Source organism: Oscarella lobularis, chromosome 4 (assembly GCF_947507565.1).
Source record: "Oscarella lobularis chromosome 4, ooOscLobu1.1, whole genome shotgun sequence".
Classification (NCBI taxonomy): Eukaryota; Metazoa; Porifera; class Homoscleromorpha; order Homosclerophorida; family Oscarellidae; genus Oscarella; species Oscarella lobularis.
This window is the reverse complement of record NC_089178.1, coordinates 1,563,178-1,575,700: the sequence shown is the minus strand read 5'-3', so window position 1 is coordinate 1,575,700 and position 12,523 is coordinate 1,563,178. Positions and strand designations below refer to the sequence as shown.

At 45.5% G+C, this 12,523-nt stretch overlaps 4 protein-coding genes across 8 annotated transcripts in view; all 4 read left to right on the top strand.

The window, feature by feature from the left end:
* The window catches only part of LOC136185603 (ATP-dependent 6-phosphofructokinase, platelet type-like), a 3,827-nt gene extending 1,863 nt beyond the window's left edge, over positions 1–1,964 (top strand). The window contains exons 13-23 of the mRNA XM_065972772.1: positions 12–95; positions 150–214; positions 278–356; positions 406–546; positions 604–674; positions 730–973; positions 1,029–1,193; positions 1,246–1,307; positions 1,361–1,575; positions 1,628–1,733; positions 1,790–1,964. Coding sequence (XP_065828844.1) covers positions 12–95; positions 150–214; positions 278–356; positions 406–546; positions 604–674; positions 730–973; positions 1,029–1,193; positions 1,246–1,307; positions 1,361–1,575; positions 1,628–1,733; positions 1,790–1,895 — 1,338 coding nt within the window. The 3' untranslated portion in view covers positions 1,896–1,964. The remainder of the gene's footprint in view (positions 1–11; positions 96–149; positions 215–277; positions 357–405; positions 547–603; positions 675–729; positions 974–1,028; positions 1,194–1,245; positions 1,308–1,360; positions 1,576–1,627; positions 1,734–1,789) is intronic.
* A 20-nt stretch (positions 1,965–1,984) lies between these two features.
* On the top strand, positions 1,985–3,079 carry LOC136185604 (anaphase-promoting complex subunit 10-like). The gene is made up of 6 exons (XM_065972773.1): positions 1,985–2,154; positions 2,204–2,264; positions 2,324–2,416; positions 2,473–2,543; positions 2,600–2,698; positions 2,759–3,079. Exons 1-6 carry the CDS (start codon positions 1,985–1,987, stop codon positions 2,826–2,828), a joined length of 564 nt encoding a protein of 187 aa, XP_065828845.1. The 3' UTR covers positions 2,829–3,079.
* A 74-nt stretch (positions 3,080–3,153) lies between these two features.
* On the top strand, positions 3,154–5,385 carry LOC136185602 (uncharacterized). Its single transcript, XM_065972771.1, has 8 exons — positions 3,154–3,185; positions 3,235–3,461; positions 3,512–3,776; positions 3,836–4,025; positions 4,081–4,139; positions 4,189–4,299; positions 4,354–4,697; positions 4,762–5,385. The coding sequence occupies exons 2-8, from the start codon at positions 3,336–3,338 to the stop codon at positions 5,236–5,238; spliced, it is 1,572 nt and encodes a 523-aa protein (XP_065828843.1). The 5' UTR covers positions 3,154–3,185; positions 3,235–3,335; the 3' UTR covers positions 5,239–5,385.
* Positions 5,386–7,795: 2,410 nt separating this feature from the next.
* Positions 7,796–12,349, top strand: LOC136185895 (uncharacterized). 5 transcript variants are annotated; one of them, XM_065973107.1, is made up of 13 exons: positions 7,796–7,928; positions 7,983–8,238; positions 8,293–8,482; positions 8,535–8,593; positions 8,644–8,754; positions 8,800–9,146; positions 9,205–9,983; positions 10,047–10,685; positions 10,736–10,926; positions 10,978–11,036; positions 11,089–11,196; positions 11,247–11,593; positions 11,648–12,349. In XM_065973107.1, exons 1-7 carry the CDS (start codon positions 7,815–7,817, stop codon positions 9,697–9,699), a joined length of 1,572 nt encoding a protein of 523 aa, XP_065829179.1. In that variant the 5' UTR covers positions 7,796–7,814; the 3' UTR covers positions 9,700–9,983; positions 10,047–10,685; positions 10,736–10,926; positions 10,978–11,036; positions 11,089–11,196; positions 11,247–11,593; positions 11,648–12,349. The 5 variants fall into 5 exon arrangements, with proteins under 5 accessions (XP_065829179.1, XP_065829178.1, XP_065829177.1 ...); XM_065973106.1 differs by having other exon boundaries at positions 9,205–10,042; positions 10,091–10,685; XM_065973105.1 differs by having other exon boundaries at positions 9,205–10,369; positions 10,421–10,685.
* The last annotated feature ends 174 nt before the right edge of the window (positions 12,350–12,523 follow it).

The window sequence follows — 12,523 nt, the reverse complement described above, 5'->3', positions numbered from 1 at the left end:
CTTTGCTTGATTTCACGCCGAGTACGGAACCGTGCGTGGTTACGATGCAGGGTAATCAGATCAAACGTCTGTCTTTGATGGAATGCGTTCGAAAGGCAAGAGACGATTCCTTGTCCGGCTTGCTAGTAGTCGATCATCTATTGGAATAGACGAAAGACATCGGTCGTTTGATGTCTAACAAGCAGTTTGATGAGTGTACTGGCCTGAGGGGAGAGTACGGATGATTCGCGGATTTCTTTTTACATGCATCTTTATTGTCTCTTTGTTATTGTTCTAGTTCATTTGCTAAGAATTTGAAGTTGTTCAAGAGGCTTCGATCTTCGAAGCCACCAGACGATTTGGGAGATAAAAAGAAGGTCGGTTGTGTGCAGTAGAATCCTTTTCTTGAAATGTGTGAGTGCTTAGTTTTGCTTTGGGGTGATGAACACGGGCGCCCCGGCGGCGGGAATGAACGCGTGCGTGTGCGCGTTCACGCGTTTGGCGCTCTACCACGGCCACTCTGTGAAGGCCATTTACGACGGTTTCGACGGACTCAAGGAAGGGAAGGTAAAGAAATCCTCGTGACGACTCCCCTGAATTCGTGAATACTCTTTGTGTCTCAAGATCGATGATCTTGGTTGGATGGCCGTGAACGAATGGTCGGGAGACGTCGGCTCCAATCTAGGCACGAACAGGTACGAATACCGGATACTACAGTTTTCGTACGGGCGAGTTTGTTTGTTTGTTTAGAGGAATGCCTGCCGAGTCATCGTTCTCCGCTATTGCTCGCCATCTGAGTCACCACGGCATTCAAGCGCTACTCGTGATAGGCGGCTTTGAGGCCTTTCACAGCGTCTTGAAGCTGCACCAAGCTCGGGAACAGCATGCCGCCTTTCGCATTCCTATTCTCTGCATACCGGCGACAATCAGCAATAACGTACCCGGAACGGACATCAGTCTCGGCTCAGACACAGCTCTCAACGCTATAGTTGAAGTAAGAGAGGCGATTTTCTCTATTATTACTAAGTGCAATCAGACGAAATGTTGAGGCGTTGGATGTCGTAAAAAAGTCAGCGAGTTCAAATCGTAGGCGGGTATTCATAGTCGAAACGATGGGTGGCTACTGCGGCTATCTCGCAACGATGGCTGCAATAGCGGGAGGCGCCGATTCTGCCTACATATTCGAAGAGTCGTTCACGATAGCTGATCTACAAGTAGGCCACGAATATAAAAACCCTACTTTCTTATACAGTCTTTTCTATTCAGAAAGATCTCGCTCACATGATTGACAAATTTAAAACGAACATACTAAGGGGAACCATAGTCAGGTTAGACGTCACATACAAGAGGATGAAAGAACCACTGTACCTTCAATCTGTAGAAACGAGAAGTGTAGTGAACACTACACGACCGATTTTTTGACTTCTCTCTACAACGCCGAAGGTCATGACGTCTTTGTCGCGCGTGAACTCGTTCTTGGTCATTTGCAGCAAGGAAACTTTCCCTCTCCTTTTGATCGTTCTATGGGAGCCAAGTACGCTGTTCGAGCGGTTGAATATCTTTCTTCCCAAGTCCTAGAAAATTCGCAGCAAGATGGCAAGGGATACGTGTTTCGACAGTGATTGGGTCACTTATTGTTCTATGTCAGGCACGGTGTCCGCTGTTGGGGATGATAGCGCCAGCGTACTTGGTATTCGTGGTCGAAAGATGGTCTGTACTCCAGTTAACGAGCTAGCTAAGAAGACTGACTTTAAGTATGCATATGAAAACATAATGCTGTTGATAGATAAGCTTGTGTTCTTTTTGCTAGGTATCGGCTTCCACTTGATCAGTGGTGGATACAATTGCGTCCTCTGCTGAAGATCTTAGCTCAGTACAAGGAACTGGAATTTAAAGGCGAACAGTCGTCGGATTGAAGACAAGTTGAAACCCGAGGGAAATTATTGTTGCTTGTCCTTGTTATTTGAACATGTTGTGATCCGGGACTCTGAGTTACACGCAAGCAATGGATTCGGCTCCGGCTCCTGCGCACGAGTTGAAGCCTTATTTGCCTGAAGACGACGAGTACAACGATCAGCGGGAGATAGGTGATCAGGCCGTCTGGTCTGTGTCGTCGTGCAAGCTCGGCTTCGGTGTCAACCATCTCTTCGACGGGAAACTGGACACGTACTGGCAGTAAGTCTCGACGAACCGACTGCCCCGGAGAAAACATCCTCTTTCTTAGATCAGACGGTCATCAACCTCACCTCGTAAACATACAATTCCCCAAACGGACATCCTTTTTGGTAGATATACAGTAGACGCACCAAAAAGGGGTTAATTAAATCTTTCATTGATTACTCAGAATATTCTCATATACGTCGATCATAAAATTGACGAGAGTTACACGCCCAGCAAAATTTCAGTACGCCTAGGATCGCACTTCAATGACCTCCAGGCTAGCACGAAAAATGCCTATTGGACTGCCAAGTCAATTAATTCTGTAACTTTTAGGAAGTGGTTGTTCAGGAATGGAACGAACCTGTAGGATACCAGGAAATACCTCTCACTGATGCAAAAAATTGGTCTGGTGCTGCTGTATTGCTACTACTATTTCTAACAAGGGTCGTCTTTTTATTAGTCCCTATAAAGCGTTCATGATACAGATTGCCGTTCTGAGTAATCACCAGAACGGTCGGGATACCCATTTAAGGCTTGTGAAAGTCAATGCACCAGCACAGTACGGTTGTTACAATCAGATAAATTAAACTAATCTCACTCAAGATGACTGTTCCGCTAGGAATTTCACTTCGGAAGGCCTTCCACCTTTTAGCAGCAAACAGCTTAAAACATTTAGTTCAATACGATAAGGGACATCGGATTAATTTATCAACTAAAGGGTGGGCATAGCTATGTATAGGGCGTTTTCTTGATTCTTGAGAATCGAGCGAAAATTCCGACATCTTTATCTTTTTAAATGTCTGCTACATCGAACATGTAGGAACGTATTGTGCAGCACCGTTGTTTCAGATGTCTCTCCCAAATTTTTTGTATTATCTCCTGTTCGCTCCAAAAACTCTTGCTTTGTTGCGTGCGTCTCTTCTTGTGGTTAAGTAAATATTTGTTCCGTTGGTGCAGAACTATTCAACAGCAACTCCCACCAAACCATGGAAGTTCTCGGAAATACCGGAGGAGACCCCCACGGCTTTGATTCACTCTATAATGGAGTAAGTCGCTTTTGAGCATACACGTCTGTGTCACTGCGCGCCGTCTTAGAAGATTGCAATTCCAACGTTCCGGGGGATTGTGACCTAGAGAGCGATAGCAGACGTGGTGCATCTGTTCAGAGGCCATTTCGTTCTAAGCCCTCGAAAAGCATGAAAGTCTTTCTCGGTCTCGTAATGACTGGTCTTGCGGTGTTCATTGCGGCTGTAGGAGTCGCTCCAACAGTCTTGTATTTCACGAGGCCTGCAGCAGAGCGGTTCAATCGAACGTTGTTATTGGTGAGACGGGCAGTATCTCGTTTTCACCGCGTCTAGTTAATGACCTTTAGATGAACTCTACGTGCGATGCTGCTGTATCTTTGTCGCGCTCGGAACTTTTAGGATGCCTCAAGTTCGCGTCTGGCACAGGAATAGACTCGAACCTGGCTCGTCATCTTCTTCCCGAGACCGTGTCCATTCATCCGCAGACTCTTCACCGAATTCTGAAACGTTTCGGCGTGACGCAGTGGCCTCCTCACAGTGCCTTCACTGTCAACGCGACGACGGCAGAGCTTCTTACTCTTCTCGGACACTTGACATTACCCGCGGGGCAAGGTCTGCTTCATTTCCACAGGTTTCCCTCATTTTCTCTAATTAATTACGTATTGATTTAGTCAGAAACGACTGCCATACTGACGCGTCTTATGATCCTGTCAATCAGTGTTGCTTTCTTTCGTGTCCAACGTGGAACTGGCAAACTCGGGCTGAAGAGATTGCTGATGACGTCATGTTTTACATTGTTCTGACTTTTTCCACTGTAGCAGCATTTATTTCTACTATCACTTTTTTCGCCGCTAAAATCAAGTAAGTAGCGGTGAAATCCGGTAGAAAGACGTCTGCATCATTTGCCTCATTACAGGCGAAGATTTCCACTTATTATGATCGCTTGGTATGTCTGCCTCGCTGTGTTTAGTGCTAGTAAGTTGGGTTTATTGTTTATATAAATGACGAGTCACAGGCCTTTTAGATATTGCTGAACTGGTAGGTCGAATTATGGGGAAAAGCAATCTTGTCTGCTGCGGCTCAAAAGATCTATTGGGATCAGTTTCCGATATCTGCATTTTTGTGGTTGTTTACGGTGAATATAAAATTATATGATCCCGTTTGGCATTTATTTTACATTTGCTTTTAGATATCATCTATAATTTCTTGTTTATGGCAGTTCTCACGTGGAGTATCCTCGCGGCAGCTGACTCAGTCATCATAGCATTTCCACAGCTCGCCCACTCTTTTTTTCCTCATCTGAATCGCATTCACGCTATTGAATTGCTTATGGGCTGGGGAATTCCAGGTGTTCTCGCTCTAATTCCGTATGCCATCAAAGGAAAATATGCCTATAGAAATTATCTTATCTGCCCAATGTGCATCTGGCCTAAACCTGAGATGGAATTCTACACGGTAATGCTTCCCATTCAAATTCTTTTCGTTCTGTCAGGACTGCTTATTGTATTGCTAACAATAGCAGCAGAAAAAAAGGTTTTTATCTTATTTAAAAATTGCGTGTTTACTATTTACGTTGGGTGATCTGTTCTTGTATTAGCTTAGAGCCAGAAAGAAGCTAATGAGTGAAGCAACTGAAATGAGTCAAAATGTGCAAGAACTACAAGCCATACGAAGGCGTATATTGCAGATTGCATGTGTTATCTTCACTGCAGGCTTGTCCTTTGCGGCATACATATCCCTAATTATTGCCAGCATCAATGGAGTAGAAGACAAGATCAATGAATACTTGGAATGCGTTGTGGTCAATTCGGGAGAAGAAACGTGTGTGCGCGGTGCCTACACTCACTACTCTACAATCATTAACTTGATATTGAACCGCACGTTGAGCGTGGTTATTGTCATCGGTTTGTTGCGCTTCTTTTTTGTGGCAAAAGACTCCAGAGAGTTTTGGAAGAAGAAGTTTCAGTCTTGCTTGACCGCGCATCCGTCCGCAGCAGAGCGCAAGAGTAAAGAAGTGAACGCTGCCGCTGTCAATGGTAGCGGCGGGTCAAATTTGAATTATGGAAAAAAGTGAAGTTCGTCTGCAACTGAAGTCGAGTTGATGGGACTGGGGTTCACGCAAAAAAGCACAGACTTTCAACGTTTAGTCCTCTAGACTGTTATGAAGTTTAGTCAGTACTGTAGGCCGCATATGATACTTTTTTTAGTATAGTCGAAGCATACATAAGTCGTTTTTGAGCATATACGTCTGTGTCACTGTGCGCCGTCGTAGAAGATTGCAATTCTGACGTTCCGGGGGGTGAGCGATAGCAGACGTGGTGCATCTGTGTATCTTTCCCAGAGGGCCATTTCGTTGTAAGTCATCGGAAAGCATGAGCGGCGTCTTTCTCGGTCTCGTAATGACTGGTCTTGCGGTGTACGTTGCGATTGTAGCAGTCGCTCCAACAGTCTCTTATTTCACTAAGCCGGCAGCGTGGTTCAATCGTCAATCGTTGTTATCGGTGAGCCTGGCATACAGTATCTCGTTTTTCACTGTCATCACATCTAGTTTATGACCTTTAGATGAACTCTACGTGCGACGTTGCCGTCTCCTTGTCGCGCTCAGAACTGCTAGGATACCTCAAGTTCGCGTCTGGCACAGGAATAGACTCAAACCTAGCTCGTCATCTTCTTCCCGAGACCGTGTCCGTTCATCCACAGACGCTTTACCGAATTCTAAAACGTTTCGGCGTGCCGCAGTGGCCTCCTGACGGTTCCTTCACTGTCAACGCGACGGCGGCAGAGCTTCTTACTCTTCTCGGGCAATTGACATCACCCATGGGGCAAGGTCTGCTTCCTCTCACAGGAAAATCTTCTTTGCTCATTTTCCTAATAATGATTTAGTCCGGAACGACTGCCATTCGGACGCGTCTTATGATCCTGTCAATAGGTGTTGCTTCATTTCCTGTCCCACGTGGAACTGGCCAACTCGGGCTGAAGAGATTGCTGATGACGTCATGTTTTACGTTGCTCTGACTCTTTCCGGTATAGCGGTGTTCGTTTCTACTACGACTGTTTTCGCCGTTAAAACCAAGTAAGTAGTAGCTGTGAAATCTGGTAGAATGTCGTCTGCATCACTTGTCTAACAGGCAAAGATTTCCTCTTATTATGATTGCTTGGTATGTCTGCCTCGCTACGTCTGCTCCTAGTAAGTTGGGTTCATTGTTTATGCGAATGACGAGTCACAAGCCCTTTTAGATATTGCTGAACTGGTAGGTCGAGTTATGGGGAAAAGCAATCTTGTCTGCTGCGGCGTAAAAGATCTAGCCGAGTCAATTTTGAGTAATTGCATTTTTGCGATTGTTTACGGTGGGCTACTATATATATGTATTACGGGAACCTGATTTACATCTATTTTCAGCCATCCTCCATCATTTCTTCTCTCTGGCAATTCTCACGTGGTGCATCCTCGCGGCAGCTAACATAGCCATCATCAAATTTCCACAGCTCGCACACTCTTTTTTTGCTCATCTGAATTGCATTCACGCTATTGAATCGCTCATGGGATGGGGACTTCCAGGTGTTCTCGCCATACTTCCGTATGCCATCAAAGGAAAAGATGCCTACAGGAACGTTGTCTCTATCTGCCCAACGTGCTTCTGGCGTGAACCCGAGATGGAATACTTCACGTTACTGCTTCCCATTCAAATTTTTCTCGTCCTCTTAGGACTGCTTATTGGATTCCTAGCACTAACAGCAGAAAAAAAGGTTTGAATTGATTTAATTAAAATTGCGTGTTTATATTATTCACAGTGTGTGATTTGTTCTCTTGTGTTAGCTTAAAGCCAGAAAGAAGTTAATGGGTGAAGCAACTGAAATGAGTCGAAATGTGCAAGACCTACAAGCCATACGAAGGCGTTTATTGCAGATTGCTTGCGTTGTCTTTGCTGCAGGCTTGTGTTTTGCGGCATACATCTCCCTAATTATTGCCAACACTGGTCGAGTGGAAGACAAGGTCAGTGAGTACGTGGAATGCGTTGTGGTCAATTCGGGGGAAGAAACGTGTGTGCACGGTGCCTACACTCACTACGCTACAATGATTTACTTGATATTGAACCGCGTCGAAGACGCGGTTATTTTTATCGGTTCGTTGCGCTTCTTTTTCGTGACAAGAGACTCCAAAGAGTTTTGGAAGAAGGCGTTTCGGTCTTGCTCAGTGCGGGGCCACTGCTCGACCGCGCATCCGTCCACAGCAGAGCGCACGGGTGCAGAAGTGAAGGCTGCTGCTGTCAATGGTAGCGGCAGGTCAAATTTGGATAATGGAAAAAAGTGACGTTCGAAATCGAGTTGATGCAACTGGGGCTCACGTAAAAAAAAACAACGTTTAGTCCTCTAGACTGTTCTGATGTTCAGTTAGTACTGTAGGCTGCTAGCATATGATACTTTTGTTAGTCGAAGCATAGATAAAAATATAAGACAGAACTCGTTTGATCGAACTCACGCGGTCAATCATGCTCATCTGTTTCCAAAGCATGCCGACTCTGTGTTAGGATTAGGTATGCAGAAATGGACGTCGAAACTGACCGGCTGCGGCCTCAGTGACACGAACTCACATGGGCGGGAAAGAATTCAAGAAAACCCCCGGACGGATGCTGCACTCTACATGTATTCATGGGCGCTATCATCGGGCTCGTATTGACCGGACTCGCGGTGTACGTTGCCATTCTAGCAGTTGTTCCTACAGTCTCTTATGTCACCAGACCGACCGCGGGGGCCGAGTCGTGGGTACGCGAGCCTATTACATAGCGGGTATCTCGCTTTACTGCCAACGGTTTCTAGATAAATTCTACGTGTGACGTTTTCGTCACTTTGTCACACTCAGAACTATTGCAATACGTCAAATTTGTGCCTGGCGCAGAAATAGACCCAAATTTGACCCGTCACCTTCCCAACGAGACAGTGTCTGTGCATCCACAGACTCTTTACCGGACTCTGAAGCGTTTAAGTCTGTTGCAGTGGCCTTTCACTGGCAACGCGACGGCTGAAGAGCTCCTTATTACTCTTCTACGATACTTGACGTCACCCGTGACGCAAGGTCCGTGATCCTTCATCTGACTTCCTGTTGTTGACGTAACTTTATTGAATTTAGTCGAGAGCGACTGCCATGCGGACGCTTCCTACGATCCTGTCAATCAGTGTTGTTTCGTTTCTTGTCCTTCGTGGAAGTGGTTGACTAGGGCGGAAGAAATAGCTGACGACGTCTGGTTCTATATTAACCTCGTCCTCTCTATTGTATTGGTGTTTGTTTCTACTACGACCGTTGTTGCAACTAAAACTAAGTAAGCAGCGGGGAAAAAATTGATAGATGGACTATGCATCATGTCATCACAGGCGGCGATTTCCTCTCATTATGATTGCCTGGTATCTCTGTCTCGCTGCATCTGCGCTCAGTAAATTGAACCCATTGTTTATATAGATAAAAAGTCACCGGACTTTTTAGACTTTTCTGAATTGGTAAGTCGAGCGATGGGAAGAAACAATCTGATGTGCTGCGGCTCAAAAGATCTGTTTGAAGCAATTTCGAGTAATTGCGTTTATGCCATTGTTTACGGTAAGGATATAACCGTACTGTACCATGATTAACATTTATTTGTAGTCATCTTCTATCAGTTTTTCTTTCTGGTGTTTACAGCATGGTCCGCTCTCATGGCAGTTAATGTAGTTATCATAGGACTTCCTCATCTCGCCGATTCTTTCTTCGTTCATCTTAATCGCATTCACGCCACCGAATTACTCTTAGGCTGGGGAATTCCAGCTTTTCTCTCCATACTGCCCTTTGCAATTGAGGGAAAAAATGCGTACAGTAACTTCGCCGGTATCTGCCCGACGTGCTTTATACGGGACCGCGACTTGGAGTACTACACATCTGTGCTGCCGAATCAGGTATTTGAAATTCTGTTGGGTGTCGTCATGGGATGCATAGCAATTATAAAGGAGAGAAAGGTATCTTTTAATGTTGAAATCGTCTTTTCATTCTATACGAAATTGTGTTTTGTATTAGCTTAGGGACAGAAAGAAATTGATGAACGAGGCAAGTGGGATATATCGCCAGAATGTTGATGACCTTAAACGCATACAAAGGCATCTTGCACTGATTATTGGCACCATTGTCTGCGTAGGCCTCTGTCCTACGGTCTATGTCTCCGTTGTTCTTGCGAACAACGGCGAAATAGGAGAGAAAATCGATAAGTACTTGGAATGCATTCTGATCAATTCCGGGGAAGAAACGTGCGAGCATGGCGCGTACACTCACTACTCCATGATGTTCTACTTTGTACTAAACCGTCTCTACCACACACTGCTTTCTATCGGATTAATGTTCGTCCTTTTTCTGACAAAAGACGCCCAACTGCTTTGGAAGAAAATGTTTGCTTCTTGCCTAGTGGCATGTGCACGTGGCTGCCGGGTGACCGCTCCGGCTGATTCGTCTGCAAAAGAGCGCGGTACAGTGAATACTGTTGTCGAATCAAATTCAAAAGACAATTTGAAACAGTGAAAAATTTGTAGGCACTTGACTCGGCTGCCAATATACTGGTTATTTCTTATGTATGAGTCTGTGCCCACTTGGGCGTTACACTGCATTTTCTCGCCTATTTGAATTTCTTCGAGCGGATTATACTTTTACGCGCACGCGATCACAGCACCCCCATCCCGGATATAAAGAGAACAACGCTGTACAGTCTACTCCAAAAAGTTCGGTGAATGAATGCAAAAGGCACATGAAGGACTTGTTTGGATTGTAAAAATGCCTTCAAGCTGGCTTCCGTCCTCGTTCCAGCGGTCAGCAATCAGCGTTGAACCACTATACAAGAATCCTCTAGTATCCGTGGTTGAACTCGGTAGGTTGTTGTGTTGTCGACCGGCTACGCTGACTTTTAGCGACACAGCGGATTTCGTTAAGCTAATAAGGAAAAAAAACGATGTCGGTGCGTATTTCCTTGGGAATTGGGAGGTCCGGCCCCTGCGTTGAAAGAATGCCGAATCCCCGGAGGGAAGCATCAAGCTCATTCCTACAATCTACATAGACTGAAGTCATGAACGCTTTGATCGGCATCGTGATGACTGGGCTTGCAGTGTACATCGCTATATCAGCAATCGCCCCGACAGTCTGCTATTTCACTAGAACATCCTCAGGAGCCAATCAATCTGAGTCGTTGTTATCCAGGGTGAGCCCTTACAGTATCTCGCTGTCTATGACCGTTGGCCCCGACCGTTAGGTGAATTCCACGTGTGGCGTTGCCCTCATTGTATCACGCTCAGAACTACTAAGATTCCTCAAGTTCGCGCCTGGCTCAGGATTAGACCCGACGTTGGCTCGTCATCTACTTCCTGAGACCGTGTCTGTTCATCTACAGACTCTTTACCGGATTCTGAAGCGTTTAGGCGTGTCGCAGTGGCCTCCCCAAAGTGCCTTCACTGTCAACGCGACGGCGGCAGAGCTCGTTGCTCTTTTTCAACTCATGATGTCACCTGTGTCGCAAGGTCTGTCTCTTGTAAACTTCCTTCTGTGTTTTGTAAGTTTATTAAATTAGTTGAGAGCGACTGTCATGCGGACGCTTCCTATGACCCTATCAATCAGTGTTGTTTCATTTCATGTTCTGCGTGGAAGTGGTTCACGCGGGGCTGAAGAAATAGTTGATGACGTCTGGTTCTATATTAACATCGTCCTGGCTACTGTGGCACTGTTCGCTTCCACTACAACCATCATCGCGATTAAGACTAAGTAAGTACAGTTGCAATTTTATTAATGGATAATTAACTAACTTAATTTCAGACGACGATTTCCGCTTCTCGCCATGGCCTGGTACCTCTGTATTTCTGCGTCTGCCATGAGTAACTGGGACCCATCGTTTCTTATGGAAAACAAGTCAAACGACTTTTTTAGACTTCACTGAACTGGTTGGTCGAGCGATGGGAAAAGGCACTTTCTGTTGCGGCTCAAACGATCTAGCTCGAGCAGTTTCCAGTCATTGCGTTTTTGCTGTTCTTTACGGTAAGGGAGTAACGTAACGACATGGTATTATTTCTGACACTTGCATGCAGTCATTTTCCATCAGTTCTTCTCTTTGGCTATCATAGCGTGGAGCGTCCTCGTGTCTGCTAACATGATTATCATAGGACATCCACGTCTCACCGATTATTTCCTCGCTCATCAGAATCGCGTTCACGCTATTGAATCGCTCATAGGTTGGGGAATTCCAGCTGTTCTCGCTGTACTGCCCTATGCCATCAAGGGAAAAGATGCCTACAGCAATTTCGCCGCTATCTGTCCAACTTGTTTTGCGCGTGACCCCGACTTGGAATACTACACATTATTGCTTCCTAATCAGCTTTTTCAAGTTCTGCTGGGACTCCTTCTGGGATGCATGGCAATTCTGAAAGAGAAGAAGGTATCTTTAGTCTGGAATAGCAAATTATTTTGTAGGCACCTGTGCTTGTATTAGTTGAGAGCCAGAAAGAAATTGATGAAGGAATCAAATGGGATAGGCCGTCGGAGCCTTGAAGACCTAAAAAGCCTCGGAAGGCGTTTTGCGCTGCTTATCGGCTCAGCTATCTGTGTAGGCCTTTGTCCTACAGTCTACAGCTCGGTTCTTCTGGCAAACGGTGGGCGAATAAACGAGAAAATCAGTGAGTACTTGGAATGCATTCTGATCAATTGGGGCGAAGGAACGTGTGAACACGGCGCGCACACCCACTACTCCCTCATGGTTTTCCTGATACTGAACCGTGTCAGCCATACGCTGCTTTTCATAGGATTATTGTATTTCCTTTTTGTGACAAAAGACGCCAAAGCGCTTTGGAAGAAAGCTCTTCAGTCTCTTCAGTCGTGCTTGTCGTCAAGTCGCAGCGCCACCTCAGACGAGTACAGTACAGATGTTATCCATTGCGAGGCAGTTTCAAAGACAGCCTCAACGGCAAAAAGTGCCGTCTCTTAGTACTCTCTTCTTTTGTTGTCCGTGTTTTATTGTTGAGTTCGTTTTCCGTCATGTGATAGACTAGACTCTATCCTCCAGCAGAACCGTCATTCACTGTGACGCATTGCAGCCAGCAGAGGAACTTACGATAGGTTTAGAGGTAGCTTTGACCTCCAAAGAGAGTTGGGAGACCACACAGATCAGTAGAGGTGTTGGAGGACTCAAGCAGTTAATTCATTCTGTTAGGATACGTCGTTCCACAATGATGCATACCATACTTTGGAACAAAGAAATTTCTTGAGGTTGGCGTTTTTTAATTAAAAATGATTTATAGCTGAGAGCAATAATTAATCTACGCTACAGTACAGTATATGAAGCGCCAAATGTGACAAAAGTAGTTTCGAT